Source organism: Heptranchias perlo, chromosome 14 (assembly GCF_035084215.1).
Source record: "Heptranchias perlo isolate sHepPer1 chromosome 14, sHepPer1.hap1, whole genome shotgun sequence".
NCBI classification, from domain to species: Eukaryota; Metazoa; Chordata; class Chondrichthyes; order Hexanchiformes; family Hexanchidae; genus Heptranchias; species Heptranchias perlo.
In genome coordinates this window covers 40,780,040-40,803,187 of record NC_090338.1, presented here as the reverse complement: position 1 = coordinate 40,803,187, position 23,148 = coordinate 40,780,040, and the positions used below count along the sequence as shown (strand labels likewise).

Genomic DNA, 23,148 nt, shown 5'->3' with positions numbered 1-23,148 from the left:
CAGGTTAATAAGGACATAAAAAAGGCAAACCAAAAGCTGGGGTTCATTTTTAGAGGGATAGAACTGAAAAGCAGAGAATTTATGTTAAACTTGTGTTGAGCCTTGGTTAGACCACACTATGCACAATTCTGGTCACCATATTGTAAGTTGAGGGCTTCTTCCAGTTTTCCCTGACTTCAGCTAAGGATCCCTTTAAGTAGCACTGTAGATGGTTGCCTCCTGACCTAAACCACCCATGGTTCGTGGGTAGGTTGAAGAAGATACGGTGCCAGCGCTGATTGACAAGAAAATGGCATTGGAGGTCCTGACAATTGTAAGGAAATATAATTTCCACACAAATTAACAGGCTTATGGGTGAGAAACTAAAGGAACCAGCCTCAGTGCAGTAATCATGGTTAAAAACACACAACCATGCTATCTGAGGCAAAAACAGTGAAACAAAGGATGGGCCAGTATGTCTGAACTTATCACTAGGTAACCACATTCCAGAATCAAAGAAGAACGATAGATGGGCCCCTACTACTGATAAGGGAACGATCTATGAGTCCACATGTATTTTTGATATGTAGCTTTTACTGTCTTTATATGATCACCTTTCTGTATTAATCAAACAATATATGGAATATATGGTAACTAACTCATACAAATGGGTTTTGCAAGTTTTAGAAGCTGTATAAGACTTTTTTGCTTCTGGCCTTGAAGAGAAGCATAACAAGATAAGTTGAGGAAGTAGCCCCTCTCTAGTGTTGTAGGCCAATGATTGGTCAACCAAGAGGTGTGGCATCGTTAGGGCCACTCAATTACCCTTGCCGTGAAATGTAGAGATAAGAAGTGGGCTGACTCTTCTTCCTTTGTCTAAAGAGATACACAACGCCCCATTGGCCACCTCATCCTTTGGAAAGACCCCAATAGGATGTGTCCCCTGTGTCAATACCAGCCCTGGTACCCTCCCTCAAAAGTGGCATAAAAAAGAGACTCCTTGTGAGAGTCTGGTTGTAGAGAACCAGGACAGGAGTCAGAGCTGACCCTGGAAAGAGACCAGGCAGCCACGAGTAGACGATCCAGATCCGAACAGAGGAAACCCCAGACGGGGTAAGGCCAGGGGCCTACAGCAAAGAGGTACGGAGGAGACCCCAGGCGGGGTGAACCATCAATACCTGAACCCAAAGCCTTTTCACCATCTACAAGGCACAAGTCAGGAGTGTGATGGAATACTCTCCACTTGCTTGGATGAGTGCAGTTCCAACAACACTCAAGAAGCTCGACATCATCCAAGATAAAGCAGCCCGCTTGATTGGCACCCCATCCACCACCCTAAACATTCACTCCCTTCTCCACCGGCGCACTGTAGCTGCAGTGTGTACCATCCACAGGATGCACTGCAGCAACTGGCCAAGGCTTCTTCGACAGCACCTCCCAAACCCGAGACCTCTACCACCTAGAAGGACAAGAGCAGCAGGCACATGGGAACAACACCACCTGCACGTTCCCCTCCAAGTCACACACCATCCCGACTTGCAAATATATCGCTGTTCCTTCATCGTCACTGGGTCAAAATCCTGGAACTCCCTTCCTAACAGCACTGTGGGAGAACCGTCACCACACGGACTGCAGCGGTTCAAGAAAGCGGCTCATCACCACCTTCTCAAGGGCAATTAGGGATGGGCAATAAATGCTGGCCTCGCCAGCGAAGCCCACATCCCACCCGTATAATGCGTGCAACAAGGTCCAGTTTCTATCCCTTGGGACTTAAAAAAATCAGACTTTGACAGAACACATTTATGTCAAAGAGGTCTACAGTAGAAAAGTAGGATGTACTTAAGAAACTTTAGTTAGGCTACAATCAAAATTCAAATTGATTCCAGCAATATTAAAGCAACTAAAAGGGCAAAGAAGGTGAATGTATTTAAGTAGGCATGTAAAGGTTTATATTTCGTATTGTAAGTGTCAGCCTGATTTCAATGAAATAAGTGAGGTTTTGTAAAGAGTGTGTGATCTTCCCCATCAGATTACCTCCCAGTCGAAGAAGACGAAAATCTACCCCACTAAATGTAAAAGTACTATTTGTACTGAGGAAAATGAAGAAAAAATTGTCAGAAGCCAGATTTCTCTGCCCCATGCAGCACTATGCTGCACAAAAGGCCCAAATTCGATTCCAAGGCCTGTGTTAACTTAACTGTTCTCAATAGGGCAGTAGTTGGCTTCAGTGCCACAGGGCTAGGGAGAGGGAAGAAGTTAGCAGCATTCCCACGCGTGATTGTTGCCCAGTGACCCCTGTTGGAAAGTATGCTTGTGTGTGCATCAGGTGATAACAGGATCAAGTTTGTTCTGTGATGCTACCCTTGGTAAAATAGCATGCTGATACTCATTGTCCGGTCTCACATATGAAGAACGGCTACCTAAGTGAAATATGGGAGAGTGTCTGGTTGCTGCGGAGCTGTACCCCAGAAAGAGTGAGATGGTCAGGAGAAGCATGAAGAACCTGCAGGAGTCATGAGGTGGCTGGCGGGCGGGAGCTGGATTTAGGGTGAGAGGAGCATGCGGCCGTGAACCTGATGGAATGGTCCCCAGCATAAGGTGAGTGGTCGGGGGGTTGGAGGGAAGCCTTGGGTAAGGGAAGCCCAAGGTTTTCTTTTGAGTTATCTTTTTATTCACTTTGGTGCAGAATTCTCTCACTGCTGTTCCTCCTGGCCCACTAGGAAACCTTAAAAAAATTTAAAATTGAATTTACCTGGGCCTCTTCTGGAGCCAATCCTGCCTCCCACTAGGTTTCACTGGCGAGTTCAGCACTGGGCGTCACTTCCACAACTGGCAGTTAAAATCGAATCAGTGTCCGAATGACATCATTGAACCCCGATATTTAAATATTAATAAGGCCCACACCTGCTTGTGGTGGCCACCTTCACCGCAACCAGAAACAGCGTGGTTAAAATGGCAGCATCCAGAAACGTGCCAGGAACACAACGGGTTACGCCCGACCACCATTTTAACCATTTGCCTGCCCCATTCCCATCAGGTGGGTAGGGTAAAAATTGGGCCTAGAGTGTTTATGCAAACAAAATAAGTTTACTATTTTGCCACAATTACACATTGGGTGTCATTTTAGCACCCGCTATCGGGTGCGTTCCTGGCGGGGGGGCTCCGAAAATCGGAGAATTCCGGAGTGGGTCAGGAGCCCGACTCCAACCCGCCCACTTCCAGGTTCCCCACTGACGCGCCGGCGCTGGTGGGAATCCCGCAGGCAATTAAAGCCAGCGGGATGCCACTTGAAGCTATTTACTTTGCTTGTTCAGGTCATTAACTGACCTGATTAAGGGATTATGTGAGGAGGGGTGGGATTTTAGAGCAAACTGGGACTGTTTCCCACACTGGGGGAAACACTCCAAGTTCAAATGGACCTGTTGCAGCTGTCAGCCTGTGGCAGCTGCAAAGGTCCATTTGACAGGTGTGGGGGGAGACCCTCACTCATTGCAGGAGGCCACTCTGTCACTTGGGACAAAGTTTGGCCTCCACCACCCTCCTCCTGACAATCAAAGTCACCAACTTGCACACTTACCCCATGGTCCAGAGACGTGTACCTACCTTGCGGACCCCCTCAGATGTACATCTTCCAGATGGGGGCCACCGTAGCTGCAGTCATGACCTCCTCGGAGGGCGAACAGCATCACCAGCCTCACCAGCCTCGCCATCCACGCTGTCCACCTCTGACACGTGGCGCTCCACAACAGAGTGCTGTGGCACATCCACCTGTACAGCAGGAGGGAGGGCTACCGCAGAGAGAGATGCATCACAGAGGGCACTACCCTCGCCACAGAGTCCACAGACCGAGGCTCAGCCTCCTGGACCTCTCTGAGCAGCAGTGCACACGGAGGCTCAGAGTCACTCGACATGTAGTCATGGACATCTGCAGCCTCCTTCATGCCGAGCTGCTCCTGGCTGGCCCGAGCACCATCTTCTTACCTGTCGCTGTCAAAGTCACCACTGCCTTCAACAACTTCTCCTCCGCATCCTTCCAGGGTGCAACCGGGGACATCGCCGATGTCTCTCAGCCGTCTGCACAAAAGAGCCCTGCAAATACACCTACACCCACTCTGCAGTGGCACAATGGGTGGCATCAGTTGTGGGTATTCATAGTGATCCTCAGGAGAGGGCATTATTGCACAAACCAGACAAGATTCGCAAAGACATGGCAGTAGTGGTGCCAATATAATATGTAATGTGAGTTGGTCAGAAATTCAATATAAGTAACAACCATGACTGTTATCAATTTTCTGTATGAAAATGTATGCTTTATGATTAATCAAGTAAAGAGATATGATAGAGCTGAATTCTGGGGTAAGGAGGTATGCATTTCATTAGAGGGGCACCTCGTAGGTATTCTCATGACAATCCCTCAAACACCTTTGTGCATCCCCTTCATGCTCACGACACGTTTGCCTTACGCTTCCTACTGCACATATGTGATGCCTGCCCTGTGGCTGCAGCACAGGTAGTGGCAGGCTGAGTGAGGCTGACCGTGAAAGAGATGCACGAGAGGGTGAGTATGAGATAGAGCCATGAGATTGTATGAGGATTGGGTTGAGTGGTAGTGGCGGGATGAGTACTGGTGAGGTGAGTAAGTGCAGGTAAGATGAGGATGAGGTTTGAGTGGGTATGAGGGGTGATGTGACAGAGTAGTGTTGGCAGTGCAGAAGGAGATGTGGGGTGGGGGCGGTGATGTGGCAGACGGCATGTAGGGGAAAGAGTAAGTGTACTCACTTCGGCTGACCTACTGAGGTCATTGGAGCGCCTCCTGCATTGTATGCAGGTGGGCGATATGTTGGTGGTGCAGGTGACCTCCTCTGCCACCTCGAGCCAGGCCTTCCTGGTGGCAGAGGCAGGCCACTGGGGGGAAGATCTCTGTCCTCCCCCTCCTCCTCACCCCATGTATTGATACCTGGAGTGAGGCATCATTAATCTGGGAGCAGCCTTCCCCCTGGGCTGCTCCATGCTGTAATTTTTTCTATTTGTTGCAGCATCTGTCAGTGGAGGACTGCCCCTTTAAATAGAGCTCCTCCAGCTGACAGATCTTACTGCGCATGCGCAGCCCGCCCGACGCGCAGATCAGCAGTGGGGAACCCGGAGGACAAGGTAAGTGGATCCAATTGGGCTACGATCGTGCGGGTGGCAGACTGATTTCGCCGGGCGCGTTACCCACGCGCCCAATAGCCCCCCCGCCGAGAACCCGCAGCCCTGGTAACATCAGGCCCATTATTAAAGAATTACAATGTTTAATTCCATTGTTTTTATGGATAACAAGAACAACCGGTTCCCTCAAAATATGGATACCATCAAAAAATAATTGTGGGTGTGAAATAATTTCTTTATTTAATTTGCTCTTTTAATTTATGTGTATCGTTGTAGGGAAATGGTAATAATAAAGATTTCAAAAGTTGTAACTAAGCATCTTGTAAGTTAAAAAAACACAGAAAAACCACAAATCAATCAACATTTGTGGAGACGGTTAGTATTTTAAGCTCATGTCCTTTTAAGTTATCATTTTGTTCACTTTGGTGCAGAATTCTCGCTTCTGTTCCACAGTAAAGCCGGCAGGTCTCTTATGGGCAAGGTTGTTCTTTCCTCAAATTTGCTGTGATGATAAAATTACTGTAGAGTCGTTTTTAACTTCTACACAAGGTTTTGAGTGCATGGATATTAGTTGCGTGGAGGTCTGTGCTGGGTTAGGAATTACTGTTCCTGTTGGAATAAAGTATGCACTTTCCATGTAATTGGATTCAGCTAATTGATTCTTTTGTGTGTTACTTTTATGATCCTGCTTGTCTGTTTCGCTAGCATTTGTGCTATTTGGATGTGGTGGCTTTTGTACTTCAGGGGGCCCAGGAGATGGGCCAGGATATGTGACAAGAGGTGCTGATAGTAAATCGGAGTATTGCATTCTGGGTATGTATGAGTGCCTCAAGGCATTTGCATTTAGAGCATATGGGGAGAATGGTGCTTGATACAATCCACCATATGTTTGCTGAGGTATTATTACTTCAACATAACAACCTGTTTCTGGATCTAGCAGCATTTTACGTGGGGATTGCATTGGTATTTCAACAAAGTAATGTTTTCCAGTCTCTGGATCAATAAGCATTTTCTTGTGAGCTTGGGAGTACTGAAAGCAAGGAAGTCGTGGTTTGTTTACAAAGTGAGGAGATTGAGGCATCTTGTAACAATTTTCCACAACATTTTGGGTTTGTCCAGTAGAATGAAAATGAGGTTCTGCTTGATTTGGCAAATGAGGAGAAGCATAAAATGGATACTGCAGAGAAGTACCAAATGATTGAAACTCCTTAAGGAACTGGTGAGACGATGTTTGCTGTTCCTGTTTATGAGAATCTCGGGTTTCCCAATTTTGTTGGTGAGGGCTTTGAAAAGTTTGAAAATGAGGGCTAGTTTTTGTTGAATAATGACCTGGTTTAAGAATAACAGGGTGAGGAGAAGCAGGCATTTGTATTTGGGGTGATGCCTTTTCCTTGTGTTCTTTGATAGGAATGGTGAGATAATTTACTGGATCTGATGATATTGATGCTTCTTCTCGGGTGAATGCTTTGTTCATTGCCAGCACTTTCATGTCTAAGGACTGTTGTTTGTCTTGGTCATAGGTTATATCATTGGATAATTTAACAACAGAATTAAAAGAATCAAGTGACTTTGCATTAAAATTTGTAAAGTTTAAAGGAGCCTGTGACACCAACAGCTTATTAACTGCTGCATTATGAATGTCAGGTGAAAATATTGATTGGTCATGAACATCTTGGATTTCAGTTTCTTGAAGTGATGTATTTGCTGAAATTTTCGTAGTTTCTGGACAATTTGATGACTCCTCAGAAACAACACTACTTTTTTCTGTGGTTTTAACTGGTTGTAAACTAATGTCATTTGGGAGTTGGATGTGCACAGGTGAAAGTTGTTCATCTACAATTTTGATATTACTAGATTCTGAACAGTCTTTAGTAGGACTTTGTCTTTCTTCCTCTGAAATCATTGAAATTGTATTGTTAGCTTTGAATGGCTGTAATTCACTTATGAATGTTAACCCAACCTTTTCTGTTGTTGGTGTCATTTCAACTTCACTTGTATTTTTTTGGGTGATAGGTTCAATTTTAAACTCTTTCTTGTTCTTGCTTTTAACAGCAGGTAATTTGATGTCCCCACTGTTCTGCATACAATGATTTAGCAGCTTGTTCTGACTTTCCATCCCATCAATGATCTCTGCATTAAGATTACTCTTTATAGATGATAATTTAATTTTTTTGCAGTTTGAACTAGAATTATACAGAGATTTAGTTCCATTTTGCAGTCCACTTTGCATCTCATTTGTATGCTTATTTATACTCGGTGACATTTTACCATCTTCACTTTTCAAAAACAATTCACTCTGGTTGTCCTGATCAAGTTGAATCTGACTTTTAGGGCCATCTAGTAACAAAGTGTTGCCTTCTACATTAAGAGTAGAATTTTCAAAGAGTTTGTTCTGATCTTCCAATGTGACTTGAAGTTCTCTTTTCAGTTCATGTTTTCCACATGATAGTTTGACATCTTCATTTTCTAATGTTAAACTTTCTAACATTTTATTTTGATTTTCCAATCTAAATTGAATTTCTTTCTTATGTTTACCTTTTCTCGGTGGTGTTTGGGTTTCTTTATCATTTGAGGTTGATATCCTTAAACACTTGTTTTGATTTTCCAGTCTCATGGTAATATCCTTATTAAGGTCATCTTTCCAAGATGATACACCCATGTCTTTGTTGCTGATAGTAGAATTACAGATTCCATTTGACAGTTCAACATGCTCATTATTGTAACCAAAAATCCCGAACAGATTATCTTGAATTTCTAGCTTTGTTTGAACATCCCTTTTTGGTTCATTTTTTCTTTGTGAAGAATCAATATTTCTCGTTGAAGGTGAATTCTCTAAAAGTGTAGTTTGATTTTGCATTCTATCTGGAACCTCTCTTCTTGGCTCGTCTTTATAGAGTGCCATTTGAATATCTTCCTTGTTTGAATTAAAATTTGTTGGATATTCATCTTCATTTTCAAGTTCACTTTGAGTATCTCCATCGGGCTCCGTTTTGACCAACGACATTTCAGTATCTTCAGTAGTTAAAGTAGAGTGTGATAAATGTGTATTGAAATTTTCCAATCCTACCAGGGATTCTCTTTTCTGTTTACTTTTTCCAGGTTCCAAATCAGTAATTTCGCTATTCAGCACAAAATTGGCCAAATGGTTTTTCTGATCCTGTGCTCCAACTTGGACTTTCATAAATGACAATTTAGACTCTTCATTATTTGAAATTGATAAGGTTTGCATTTTCCTTTCAGGTGTTATTTTATTAGTAATACAGGTCAAGTGTTCAGTTATATTATTCCCATTTTCCTTTATAGAGTAACTTTGATGATCTATTCTTTTAACAGAAATGATTTTGTTTTCCTGTTTATTAGATGGAATAGGCAGCTTGAAGTCAGAAGAAAATATCCTTGAAGTATCTGAACTTTCTGTACCGGTCCAATATTTCTTGTCAATTGATGAATGACTATTATCATCTTTGTCAGCTTTCCTGCTTATTGATTGACATTGAATAAAAATTGGTGACAAAGGGCTGTCATTCACTAATAGCTTGCCTTGAGTTGCTGGAAGTGATTGCTCTAAATGAGAAGGATTGTGAACTTCTTCTGGTACATCAGATTTAGCCTTGGTGGCGCAGAATGTTAAAGCACTGTAAGTATTTTGAACCAGTTTTCTCACATCCCTGACATGATAATTTGGGCCTTTTGTTTTATTTTTTGTAGATATTTTGTCTTTTACATCAGACTGTGAAACTTGTTCTTGCTCCAGTCCAGATTCTAATTTAAATGAAGTAGGAAGAGTCTGATACTTAAGGTCAAGACTAATAGTGTTAGAATCCATAGTGGGAGAAAGCTCTTTGGCAATACAAAATGAGTTGGTTTGTTTCACATTTGCTATCTGAGAGTTGTGTAGCATCTCTGGCGATTTTAGTGCAAGGACATCACTTGATGCATTGATTTTGTACAAGGTGTTACCTGACTGAATGTCACTTGTTCTATCTTCATATGGTGTCTGTTCACTTTGTACTCTATAGTTTGACTCCAACTTTTCTTCAGTAGTTTGTGACAAATAATCTACAAATTTACCCTCTGGACTGCATGGTATATTCATATTCTTCTCTTGTTCAGATGCATTAATGCTATGGTCATTTAACATGGGGCATGTTTTATCAACATTCAGTTCCAAAGTTCTCTCTGACCTTGTTTCATTCTGGCTGTCTGCATTCCATTCACTCCAATTTCTAAAAACACTGGTTCCACAGCAATTGAGGATGTTTTTGTTCTTCTGCCCATCCAAAATTAGACCACCTTCACATTTTAAACAACTACAACTGTGTTTTTGTCCCACACTTCTATTTTCCTCAATATTTTTGTCATTTAATTCACAGCCGTTCTTTCTGAAATTACCTTGAAAGAATTCCACAGAGTTATTGGGCTCAGATTTTGAAGTAGAATTGTCATGCAGAATTTGTTGTGAAACTACTGGAGGAAGGTCAAAATCCTTCTTTTTCAAAAGGGTAGGGGTTGGGGAGATTGAGGAGTAAGTGTTCTTATCTAATCCCTGCTCCATCTTGAGATCTTGCTCAAACTGCATTTTCTTAGATATGACATTTGTGATAAGGCAGGATGCAAATTTGTTTTTTGTCAAAGATCCATCTGTGGATGTTGCTCTTTGTAGCTGTTTATCAATATTGTCAGTATCTTTGATATCTGTGCTTGTTGCGTTTTCTATACAAGGCATACTTTCACAGTTTTGCAAGCATTCTAAAGTTTCTTCTTTATTCCCAGTTTCAACTTCAGGATCAACACGGACACAGGAATCAATGGCACCTCTCGAAGTAAAGACTTTTAATTCACTTCTCTGTCGTTTTCTAAGTTCAATTTGTCGTTTTGGGACTGTTCTGCTTGCTCTAAAATCTTTGCTTTTGTCTTGAGTTTCCACATCTACATCAACACACTCAAACTGTGCCCTGTCAAATGAATCATCAAACAGCACCTTGTTACTTTTCTCAGCCCCAGCATCTAAAGCACAGGCTGTGTTGCTGGAATCTGAGCACTTCTCATTACGGTCAAATACATCAGTGTAGTCTAACTCAATGCAAGTTGACAATCTGTTTGTGTTGTTGCATTCCTCGGACAAAGGTGATGAAAAATCAATGGATGGTCTAGAATTATAAATGTCAAGATAACCATCATTTGAATGGGACAAACTTCGAAAGGCCAAAGCAGTTAACTTTCGAACCTCATAATCAGTCTCATCTAATTCACTTGCTACACTGGATGTTTCACTCATACAATCAGCATATACCCTTTTACCATTAACACATGATTCATTTTTGAAACCATTTTCAAACTCCTTATCTATTTGAAATATTTCTTCAGGTTCATTTAAACCAAGATGTAGATAACAGCCTGGAGATTCGTGTATACTTACTCCAGTCTTCTGATTTTTGGCAAGTTGCACTGTGTTACTTCTCTCTCCAGTTTTGCTATTCTGGGCTGTGATTGACAATTGCACCTGTTGGTCACCATTTCCTTTACAGTTCTTGTTATCTGTGCCCTTCACTGATAGATCATATTCAGTGGATTTGCTGACTATTCCTTGGGTATGTGAGTTGCTATTTGCAGTTAATAAAAAATCATTAGATATCATAGCACTACTGTAAACATTTTCTTCTTCCAGAGAGCTAGAGGTAGCTTCATACCCAAATGAATTTTCTTCATCAGCAGTTTTTACAGTTTCTCTCACGTCCTTTTTGTTGTCAGAGTTAACATCAAGCTTATTTTTGCCATCTAATCTACAGAACTTCATCTCTCCATCTAATTTACAGCTTTCCCTCTCACCATTTAGTTCACACAATTCCCTTTTATGCTTATTCACAAATATTTGCTCTTGCCCTTCGCAACAGTTAGATTGAAGTGCCACATTTTCAGAACTATTTAACTGGTCACTGCTTTGTTCTTTTTGTGAATCAGCTAAAAGCTGTGACATGTCGCTTTCAGAAACATCTTGATTTTCATCGTAGTCAGTAGGAAGCTCTTCAATGTCCTCAAATGGCCCGGTACAGTCACTAAGATTGTCTAGGGTCTCAGAGCACACAGCAGTGTGATAAGAGCCAGAGGAATCACAAAGAGTATCATCGGCCTTGGAAAACAAAGGTGATTCTGATGACGTTTTTACTGTGGATGTGAAGTCACCATGCTCAGGAAGCTGCTCGTTATTTATAGAATCAGGATCTGCAGAAAGTCCAGCAGGAATTGTGTTTACCTTATGGTGATCGCTGTCCTCTGCCAAAACCTGATGAACAGACCCTGTTCTTCCAGCTATATTTTCTGAAGTAAGTCTTAAGTCTGGATTTGAGTTATTAGCGAGGCTATTGGGCCATATTTCAGAGATAAACTCAGAACCAACTTCAGACTCATTTATCATGTTGTATGTATTTTCTTTGGGCTTTTTCACAAGTGGAAATTCTTCATCCAAAGAATTCATTTTCTCAGCCCAATATAAACTTGTTCTATAATGCCCCAATAAAAGTTTCAAATTAATATGTCTCTAAACTTATTTTAATGAAGAATTTTGCCAGTAGAAAAAAAAGTGCTTCTTTAACTGTGATCCAATTAGTAGGCCGAGTACTTCAGTAATTTCTCTTACTAACTCTGAAGTCATTCCAAATTCTGGGAAAAAAACATAATTAATTATAGCAAGTATGAAATTCAGCAAAATTGCTATAAGCATGATACATAAGTAAAAAGATCTTTTTATATGTAAATTATAAGGGACACGGGATTTATAAGTGTTGGATATGGAATCTATATCACAAGTGAAAGGTACCAAATAATTCAAACATGACAAGGTGTCAAATCAGTAATGTAGGTTCCCTCAATGATCACACAAATTTGGTATTCAACACCTAACCTAAAACCTATTTTACAATCAATTTTGAATATAGATAAAAAACAGGGAGTATTACAATTGTCGGGGGTGCTTTGAAATCACCTCACATTTCATGTTTTAAGTGGTGCAAAATGAAAGAAGGTGTGACAGGGCGATCAGTATACACCACAACCAGATTGGCTGCATCTATCATGATGCCACCAACGATACCTGCAGGCCCTAGTCACATCCATGGGGAATTTATCTCCACGAGCTACAAGTCGGCTGGGAGGCAATTACGGAACTGTGCAGTCTGCTGCGAGGACACATACAGCTAACCTGCACCATAGGGTTGGCACCGTCAGTGACAATCAAGGTCACCAGAACCCTCAGCCGTTCTGCCTTTGCCTAATTATTAATGCTGTTATAGTCAAGGTTTACTAGGGTGACCTCCTACAAGGCATTCGAGAGCTTGTCTTTTCTGAGCCCTCCTCCAGTTCTAGTCAGTTCCCTTGTGTTAGGTGCCATCTTGTCATGCAAGCAGAGAATTAAGATATATTTTATGTTTAAAGAACATACGCATGGTGATGGATATGTGCTAAACCTGCAACCTATCCTAGGCGTCATTAAGCGACCATGCACCATTGCAACTAAGATTCTGTTACAGTGCTGTCATGTATGAAGCCCTTTGAAGATGTGAGTGTACTAAGACTTTCAATTGTAAGTTACAGCTCAAACATGGCCAGCAATGAAACCAAGTAAAGTTATGTGAGGGTTTGGCATGAGTCAGCAAGAAATGTGCAACAGATTGCCCAGCCAAACTTTATGGCATGCATACATAGGCCAGATAACTGCTAAGCATCATCATTGGGTAGGTTATCCTTGGCAGTTTCTTTAAGGTGTGCCATTTTATTTGGCATCTGTTTCCAGGCTGGCTGCCACTTTCTGCTAGACATGCTGCCTTCTGGAGAGGTTGCCCTGGAATGACTCCTCGCACCCTCTCATGCAGCAGCACTTCCAGTTCACCAACCATCAAACCGAAAGCTGGAGTTCATTTCCTGCCCCCATATTTGTTGTGGCAGACACTTTTTTGCCCCAAGCAGCCATTAGAAAAAAGTATTTACAATATATTTAAAGGCTTTTAACATTTTCACTGCCGTAAGCAGTCGCTTACATTGAAGTAGCAGTACCTTTCAGCATCCCTTTTTCAGCTGCTGGCATGTGACTGCCTCCCACCCCCGCAACCAGGCAAGCTCCCAGTGCCATGCTCAATACAGGCTACAGATTGTCTACATAAATATTTTAAACACACTGACCACAGGAAATCGCAACTAACAACAACATTTATATAGCCCCTTTAACTTAGTAAAACATCCCAAGATGCTTCACAGGAGCAATTATCAAGCAAAATTTGATACTGAGCCACATATTAGGACAGCTGACCAAAAGCTTGGTCAAAGAGATAGGTTTTAAGGAGCATCTTAAAGGAGGGGAGAGAGGTAGAGAGATGGAGAGGTTTAGGGAGGGAATTCTAGAGCTTAGGGCCTAGGCAGCTGAAGGCATGGCCGCCAACGGTGGAGCGAAGAAAATCGGGGATGCGCAAGAGGCCAGAATTGGAGGAACGCAGAGCTCTCGGACGGTTGTACGGCTGGAGGAGGTTACAGAGATAGGGAGGGACAAGGCCATGGAGGGATTTGAAAACAAGGATGAGAACTTTAAAATCGAGGCATGGCCGGACGTGGTCAGCAAGTACAGGGGTGATGGATGGATGGGACTTGGTGGAAGTTAAGATACAGGCAGCAAAGTTTTGGATGAGCTCAAGTTTACGGAGGGTACAAGGTGAGAGGCCATTTACAAGAGCACTGGAATAGTCGAGTCTAGAGATAACAAAGGCATGGATGAGGGTTTCAGTAGATGAGCTGAGGAAGGGGCAGAGACGGACGATGTAGCTGGTGTTCAGGCAAAGTGGTGGGCATAAATCCCACCACAATCCAGTCCTGTCACTTTAACACCTAGAGCAGGAAACCTTCACTTATATATTTTAATAATGAGCCATGCAAAAATAGAGTTAGGGTAAATGAGTGTTGCTTGAATTGAAGAAGGCTGGAAAAGGTGTATCTCAGGGGTCAGTGCTGGGTTCATGTACATTCTCAGTACATATTGATGATTAGACCTGGGTATAAGGAACACAATCTCAAAATTTGTGGACGACACAAAACAAAAGGTTCGGCAAACGGTGAGGATGTCTGTAAAAGACTTCAGGAAGACATACATTAGGAATTTCCTTGGAGCTTCTCCCACTCTGCCACTGGAACTTTAGCAGAAATCCCAGTTCAGTTCTGTCTACCCACCTTGTCCGCCAGGGCAGGGGTATTCTTGTTGTCCACATTCGTCTGTAGCATGGTTACCTACAGGTTACATAGAAAGTTTATATCCAATATTCCCACTGATTTGTAGTTATCTCTACATGTGGATTTGAACAGATCTTAGTATTCTACTTTAGCATTTCCCCACCAGTAGGGCATCAGGGCTAGGAACAGCCCTTTCCAAACTTTCAAGCCCCCAAAATTCCATCAGGACAAACCAGTGAGTAAGGAATATTTCCACACAGGCATCGTGGAACCTTGCCCAGCCTGGCCCATATCAGAAAATTGCAGGTAACACACCTGGAATCATTCCTTTCATAAAGCACAGACTTTAAAAATGACATAATATAAAAAAGCAAGACGATCATTCTGAACATATATATTCAATGTTGGGATTAATTGAATACTATTTTTCAATTTTTTGCCTTTACTGACACCAAATAAAATCAGCTAATTCTAGATCAAGTGGATAGTGTGATCAATGGGTTAAACCTGTGAGTTTCTCATTAGCTGATGCACACAAATGTAAAAGTGATTCAGTAATGTAGAACCCAACATGATGTACTATATATAATCTTTCTTACGGTACAGAAGCTCAACACTAACATTCAAATCCAGCTAATTTGAACAAGACATATGTCAGGGATAGTTTTAGATAACATATAAATATCATTTTGATACATTATTTTCATTTTTAGGGTTTTATTCTTGTTTATGTTAGTGTTATTAACACCATGATCTATTCCAGTAATCAACAAGAGTAAGAGGAAGTTGACACATACACTGGATTTAATTGATCCACCATTAATACCACATTATATGATTTTTGAAGTCTGCAATCAAGTGGAAAAAGAAATAACATTTTTACCTGGTATGTATGCAATGGTAAGAGTGAATGGAAAAGCTGAGCATGCACATCCTTAACTGATGAATCCAAGAAACATTTTCACTTTTCAGCTAGAATCCCTTCAGTCTGGTCAGAGGAGTCGATGGTGTCAGCAGCCATCCACTTCGAGACTGAGGCTGTCACAAGCCCAGCAGGACAGAGGCTCCATGTTATAATTTTAGTAGAGGAAGCATGCCAATCCTTGACTTAAAGCCAACACAACTGTGCATGCATCCACTACTTAACCCCTGTATCATAGAAGCCTGAAAATGTCTAGTCAAAATACTGTTCCTCGTGATAGATTCTAATCTGTTAATCTGTTATTATGATGCATCCTGAAAAGGCTATCACCCACTTATGTAATTTGTAAAATGTAGTCAAAGCTTCCTCAGTATTGTTGCAACAAATTCTAAATATATTAAGATAAAAAGCTATGAATTGGAAATAAAATATTAATATTTGTAGTACCGTTAATTCCTATTAAACTGATAGCTTTTACTTTTGATTTTGCTCTCAATGGATTTGTCTTTTTCCGTAGGGAGATAAACAGTCATAGTTGGCAGCAAGCATCCAACCCACACAGACAACAGAATATGAAACCTTCTGCTGGATTCGTCATGTGAATAGCTAAATTTATCCTCAGCTAGAATAACAACCATGAGCAACTACGGCTTAAAGTTATTTTTTCCAGGATGCATACTGTTCTTTCCAAAATGAAATTGAGAAATGTTAAAATCACACTTCAAGAATATGTGCTAGTTGTTGTTTTATAAGCCTGAGAGGTTTTTTTAGGAACAAAGGTGTTTTTTTTTCCATATTAAGAATCTGCATCAGTATTAATGGTGCTTAATTAATGTGCACATACGGGACCCAATCAGTAGCCAATTATTTGCAATAGTTTAATACACTTGTACAGATCGATATTTTATCATATAAACAAGTATAACCTGCTGCACAATTGGTTACACTGACATTTGCTAATTTCCCTAGCTGCTGGCATGAACTGCAATACATAATTGTGCTTTATCAGATATCATTCAGAAATGGTATTGAGGCACAACAATTTATCTCTGCATATGTAGGCTAGGAACAGGGATCTCGCTCCTGATGACTATCCACTGACCTCTGCTATAAATTGCGTAACTATGGGCATCGGATGAGGACAGGATTAGGTTCACCTGTGATGCTCCCTACACTTACTGTCTCGGAACACACATAAAGAGTAGCTCCTTGAGTGTGGTACCTGAGGAATTTGGGACCATATCCCAGCATTAGGCAACAACATCGGGTAGGAAAGGAGAAAAGGAAAAAATGATTTGCTTTTTGTGCTAATGGATAACACCAGGTAGAACAAATGCCAGTATGTTAAGGTGGTAGTTCCTTTTCCATTTTAAATTGTACAATCATTTAAAAATAAAACCTGTCTGATTTAGAGGATTTTGTTCTTTCCTGACTGGAATTTATTCCTAATTTCTTTTAAGCATATAATTATTTCATTTTTGGTGGATCTATGCTGATTTTTTTCTGTAATGATAAAGCTTTTGCCAAAACCTTTTTCTTAATTAAATTGTAATTTGTTCACTTCAGTATCACTCCCTCCAAACAATGCTACAATGAATGCTCCACAAAATATATATTTTTTCTTATTTATTCCAAATTTTGTTCAATTTCCAACTAGGATTTTATTATAACATCATGTGCACCTGAATACAGAGCCAAACTGTAACTGATAGTTAAATGAAGTATTAGCTGATATGTCTACTACTGTAATACCATCGTCCTTATGATCCTATCATCCCTCTGTTATTGTCCTCAATATATTGTAGACATGGCAACTTATACCTCAGAGAACAGTCTGGGTCAGGTTCTTACTCGACTCTCATCTTGCTATGAGCTTTGTTGCATTCGTGCTGCTGAGATCTTTCTAAGTGATGTAATGCCACTGAGGGTCTATATTGGTCTGTGGCTCAAAGCCGAGGTTGGAGCCGCTGGAAAATATTTATTACATCATTTAGGGTTTTCTGTGATGAGCTTTTTGTGATATTGCTGCTGATAGAATTATAGTCTAGCCTTGGCTCAGTTGGTAGCACTCTTGCCTCTGAGTCAGAAAGGTCGTAGATTCAATTCTCACTCCAGAGATTTGAGCACGTAATCTAGGCTGACACTTCAGCGCAGTACTGAGTGAGTGCTGCACTGTCGGTGGTGCCATCTTTTGCATGGGACATTAAACATTAAAATGAAACAGTCAGTCCTTGTATGGCCTCTCTGGTGGATGTAAAAGATCCTGTGGCACTTTTCGAAGAAGAGCACGGGAGTGGTCCCGGTATCCTGGCCAACATTACTGAAAAAGATTATCTGGTCATTATCTCATTGCTATTTGTGGAACCTTGCTGTGCATGTTTCCTACATTACAACAGTAACTACACTTCAAAAGGTACTTAATGGCTGTAAAGTGCTTTTGGGTGTCCTGAGGTTGTGAAAGGCACAACATAAATGCAAGTTCTTTATTTTCTTTTGTGCCATGAATGATGCAAGAAGCATGAGAGTGGAGGTATTAGTAATAGTGGGCTGAGATCTGTACAGTGGTTCACAAACAACAATGTTGTTGGATTGCACTTTGATGTGATGTTAAAAGGGGCTTCTTTTCTATGCTCCTGGTAAGGTGATACAGTGTGGAAATCTTATGCTTCCATTGGTAGGGGACTAAAAACCAGCAAGATTTTGGAATGCCGCTAACTAGCATTAGCATCACAACAGCGACACTAACAAAATTTAGTGTTCATGTTGTAGTAAAATTTAGTCTTTGTCCTAAATTATTAGCTGTGTTACTTGGATTTACTTATATTCAAAACGTAGCCTTCCTAATATTAAAAATGAAATATGCCGTGAGTGAAAATTACATAGAGAGCCATTCCAGATTTATGTAGAATGGTTACAATGTTAATTGTTTATGAGCACTCTTTTGGCCAATCAAAATGGGCAATCTAATGGCATAACTAGGTCATTTAGTTTATGTAGGAATATCATTTTAATCCCTGTCAACCTAGAACATTAACAAAATTGACAATTCATAAACAACAAGGAATACAGGCCTAAGACATACAATTATACTGAAAGTACTGTGGGACATGAGGTTGTCGTAACTTAATCTGCAGGTAAACTGAGTTTCATGACTAGCATAGCAGAAAACTGTGGCAAAACTTGCAGGAGTGTCCCCTCATATCTTGTGGGGAAATTGTAGGGAATTTTGGATATGTATTGCCATTCTCTGTTGTTACTAAATTTGATTGTTAACTTGCTTTAATATTGTTTATAGGTGTTCGCAGTGTATGACAGATGCAAAGCGATAAAAGCTGTATTTTTTAATATAAATTTTTAGCTAGGTCAATGTATTAGGAAAGTTAAATGTAACTCTATTAGCTGCTCTCCGAAAGAATCTCCTTGGTTTTGGGGCCCGAGGGTAGAGAAAATATACAATGCTGGCTAGGGGCAGCTGGTGGTTATCAGGAATGAGCCATCTCCACCTACCTTAATCGTACCCAGATGTCCCAAAAACATTACAGGTTTCTAGGGCCATCTTACCAGACAGTGATGGGGCTGCAATCCACATTCCCTTCTACTCAGATGATAGAAATAATTACTATAATTAAAGGCTAGTTGTGAAAAATCCAGGGCTTCTTCAAAGAAGCTGGCCTCCATTAGATAATTGAGGGGCATATCTAGTTAGCAGCCCTAGGATGTTTAGTTCACTCAACTGAACTGTATTTCTAGATCAAACTAGTAAGACAGAACTTCTTGGTAGCAGAGGATTGCCCCATGTAATATGTCATCAAAACACTCAACTTCAAGATTCTAAAGAATTTTGTTGTTTTCAAGTCTAAAAATAAAACTGTGTTTAAGAGAAAGGACTTGCAATTATATAGCACTTTTCACAACCTCAGGACACCCCAAAGCACTTTACAGCCAACTTTCGAAGTGGTCACTGTTTTAATGTAGGGAAACACAGCAGCCAATTTGCACACAGGAAGGTCCCACAAACAGCAATGTGATACATGACCGGATAATCTGTTTTAGTGATGTTGGTTGAGGGGTAATTATTGTCCAGGACACCAGTAGAACTCCCCTGCTCTTCTTCATATTGCCGTAGGATCTTTTACATCCACCTGAAAGCAAACGGAACCTTGGTTTTATCTCTCGTCTGAAAGGCAGCACCTCCGACAGTGAAGCACTCCCTCAGTACTGCAACGAAGTGCCAGTCTTGATTTGTGCTTAAGTCCTGGACCCACGACCTTCTGACTCAAGGCTGACAATGAAGTGTTTCTCAAAGAAGATTTTTTTCTGGGTCGGGGGAGAAGAGGAAATAGGTTATCCATAACTGAAGGCTTACCAGTTCATTTTAGCTTGATGAACTTTGGGAAATTTGGGTCAGCTTAGTGGCTCAACAGATGCATTGTATCGAGACAATAGATTCAAAACCAAACTAATGAACTCTATTAGGACTTCCAACACACAGGGTTAGCCAAAGCAGGAATGCTGATCAAACATTTATAAGGACTTATTTGGAATCCCACATGGCAAAACTGCAGCCAAGACATTAGGGGGGTGATTTTAGGAGGCAATTGTAGGTGCGTTGGGGGGCTCCGAAAATCGCGGAAATCCCATTCGGGTTCGGAAGCTGGCTCCAGCCCAACTTCTGAGTTTTCCAGGGACCCACCTGTGTGCGCACGGGCGACCCGCAAACGGCAGTCCCGCTGGCAATTAAAGCTAGTGGGATGACAGATAAAGAGCCAAATGTATCTCATTGAGGTACTTAAGGCACTTTACCTGTGACAGATTAAGTAGTTAGAAAGATTTTTTTTTAAATCTTACCTGGGCAGCTTGCCCACTGCTTCTGATTCACATCTGGCGAAACCACGCGTGAAGGTCCGGATCAGGGAACAAAAAACTAAATAAATTAAATAAAAATCCATGGAAGAATGTGAATACACTAAATGAATCTCCGTTTGCACCCTGCTCCGATGTCCCCCTCTTCATCTCCCACCAAATCTCCCGCCGACGTCCCCCTCTTCATCCCTCCCGATCTTCCCCTCTACCCCCCGCCCCCCAGATCTTCCAGTCCAGCGCCGGATCTTCCATTCTCCCTCCCCGGTCTTCCGTTCCAGTGCCAGATGACGTCTCGCTCTCTCTCTTTCTCGCTCTCCCCCACCTCCTCTTCCCCTCTGTCTCTCCTTCCCCCCCCCCCACCCCCCAAACCCGGTCTTCCGTTCCAGCGTCGGATGACGTCTCGCTCTCTCCCTTTTCGCGTTCCCCCCCCCGGGTTGCAGCTCCTAATGGCAGCCAGCCTGTCAATCAGGCTGGCTGCCAGGCGCGAAACCCGGAGAGGACGTTAATCATCAGCAATCACCACGCGATCACGTCGGAAACGTTAAGTTTTGTTCACACGGGTTTGCCACACGCACCTTCACCCCACCGCTGCCAACCTGCCACCATTGCAAAATCGAGCCCCTAGATGTTCCTGTGCCAGAACAAGAGTTATCAACTCCCTAAACAACCTTGTCCCAGAAAGCTTCAAGATGCTACAGCATCACATAGTACCAGAGTCTGCTCAGTTAGATTTTGGACTAAAAATGAAAGTGTGCATGCTGGTTCATAGATTCTGATGTTTTCCCTTGTTTATACAAAGTGGTGCATAATGTACTTCTGGCAACGACCAACTGCAATATCCTCCTGTGTCTTAGTATATCTTCTATTTGGAATGCTTCTACTTTCTAAAAATGGACTGCAAGCCTGACTTAAAGACTTATTCATGGCAGGAGATGGTACATACAGCAAAGCTAGCATTTCTTCAATTACTATCCAACAATTTAAACCCTTAACCTTTCCAAACAGATAAAGGCAGGTACCACTTTCTTCAAATTTTCAATGCAAGGATAACAAAGATACTGCAGTTAAAGTCTGTTACTGCAAGAGGTAAAATAAGACAAAACCTTGTTTTGGGAAACAGCCAAAACACTTACCACACAAAAAAACCCACTGTATTCTGGAGAAGAATGAACTGGGAAAAAAAAGCAGCTTTTTCAACCAACACAAGGTTGAAATCATGTCAAAAGTACAAGGACCACAGCTATAATCCAAGTCAACCTACTCCTAAAGAAACACTAGAATCATACAGTACAAAGGGAGGCCATTTGGCTCATTGTGCCTGTGCGGGCTCTTGGAAAGAGCTATCCAATTAGTCCCAATCCCCTGCTCTTTCCCCATAGCCCTACAAATTTTTCCTTTTCAAGTATTTATCCAATTCCCTTTTGAAAGTTATTACTGAATCTGCTCCCACCACCCTTTCAGGCAGTGTATTCCAGATCATAACTCGCCACCTAAAATTTTCTCCTCATCTCCCTTCTGGTTCTTCTGTCAATGATTTTAAATGTGTCCTCTGGTTACTGACCCTCCTGCCAGTGCAAACAGTTTCTCCTTCTTACTTTATCAAAACCCTTCATAATTTTGAACAAGTCTATTAAATTTCACCTTAACCGTCTCTGCTCTGAGAACAATCCCTGCTTCTCTAGTCTCTCTTCATAACTGAAGTCCCTCATCCCTGGTACCATTCTAGTAAATCTCCTCTGCACCTTCTCCAAGACCTTTACATCCTTGCTAAGGTGTGGTGCTCAGAATTGGATACAATACTTCAGCTGAGGCCTAATCAGTGATATACAAAGGTTTAGCATAACTTCCTTGCTTTGCAAATCTATGCCTCTATTTACAGAGCCAAGTATCCTGTAGTTTTTTTTTTAAAAAAACAGCCTTATCAACTTGTCCTACCACCTTCAAAGATTTGTATGTGTGAACCCCCAGGTCTTGCTGTTTCTGCACTCCCTTTAAATTGTACCATTTAATTTATATTGCCACTCCTCATTCTCATCTGGAAAAACAAAAAAAGTGAGAACACTGCTGCTGGTGACAAAGCAAAAACAGGAGACATTTCTAGAATGAGGTTTTTAGATAGCAGTAGGGGAAAATGAAATAGATATCTTAAGGATACAAAAGCTTTGAGAAAGTCATTGCTCTGCAGTTTCTCTCTTCTATTGATGCACATGGAAGATTCATGTATGCTGTGACTTTCAAAATTAAACCTATTAAAGTTTTTGTTCAGAGTAGTTTGATGAAAACAACGTACATTGCTAACCAGCACCTAAATATAAGTCACACCCTCAAACATCTTAAGCTGTAGAATTTAAGCTTGCAGTTTTGAGGGACTGGAAAACATCCTCTAGACCTTGTTCTTCAGATGATCATTTCTCATCAAGACATGTGGTTCAGTGGTAAAAATAAAGATAGGATGAAAGGCAGCTTTTCACTTCTGTCCTATCCAACTCTTGCCTTGGAAATGGAATCAGCCTGCAAGTGCACAGGAAGATAGAGCATTCTCCTCAGCAGAATGATTAGTAACTGTGACGTTATACACAAAAAAAGAGCAACAATTCAAAAGAAACAAAATATTTCAGTGGTGTTTATTTGTTGGGCAGGGGGAGGGAATAGAAAAGTAAGGATTTACTCTTCCCAATTGAACAGTTTGAAAAATGTTTCAATACTAGGATTTACCATCTCTTGAAGGCAACCACTTTTTAAAAAAAAGTTCAAACAGTCCCCTCGGCATATTCGAGCTAATGCGATTTGCCCGCTATACACAGTGGATGGTAAAGCCATAATAGGTTGCAGCAATGAAGTAACTCCCGCAGCTGCCTAAATTCTTTACTTTCCAACTGCCTCCCATGATTGTTAACAGTGCAAACAGCTGAGACTTCAGGCAGCTTCAATCAGCTGTTCGCATTGTTAACTACGGGAGGCAGTCAGAAAGTGGAGACTTCAGGCAGATTCACGATGCCTAAAATCAGCAGAGCTTTTTCATTGGT

At 41.4% G+C, this 23,148-nt stretch overlaps 1 protein-coding gene across 3 annotated transcripts; it reads right to left on the bottom strand.

Moving 5' to 3' along the window:
* Positions 1-5,341: 5,341 nt before the first annotated feature.
* On the bottom strand, positions 5,342-15,373 carry LOC137332469 (extracellular matrix-binding protein ebh-like). Of its 3 annotated transcripts, none has more exons than XM_067996336.1 (3): positions 15,221-15,373; positions 14,259-14,394; positions 5,342-11,787 (listed from the first exon to the last, which is right to left on the bottom strand). In XM_067996336.1, exon 3 carries the CDS (start codon positions 11,600-11,602, stop codon positions 5,621-5,623), a length of 5,982 nt encoding a protein of 1,993 aa, XP_067852437.1. In that variant the 5' UTR covers positions 11,603-11,787; positions 14,259-14,394; positions 15,221-15,373; the 3' UTR covers positions 5,342-5,620. The 3 variants fall into 3 exon arrangements, with proteins under 3 accessions (XP_067852437.1, XP_067852438.1, XP_067852440.1); XM_067996337.1 differs by having other exon boundaries at positions 14,338-14,394; XM_067996339.1 differs by lacking the exon at positions 14,259-14,394.
* Positions 15,374-23,148: the final 7,775 nt, after the last annotated feature.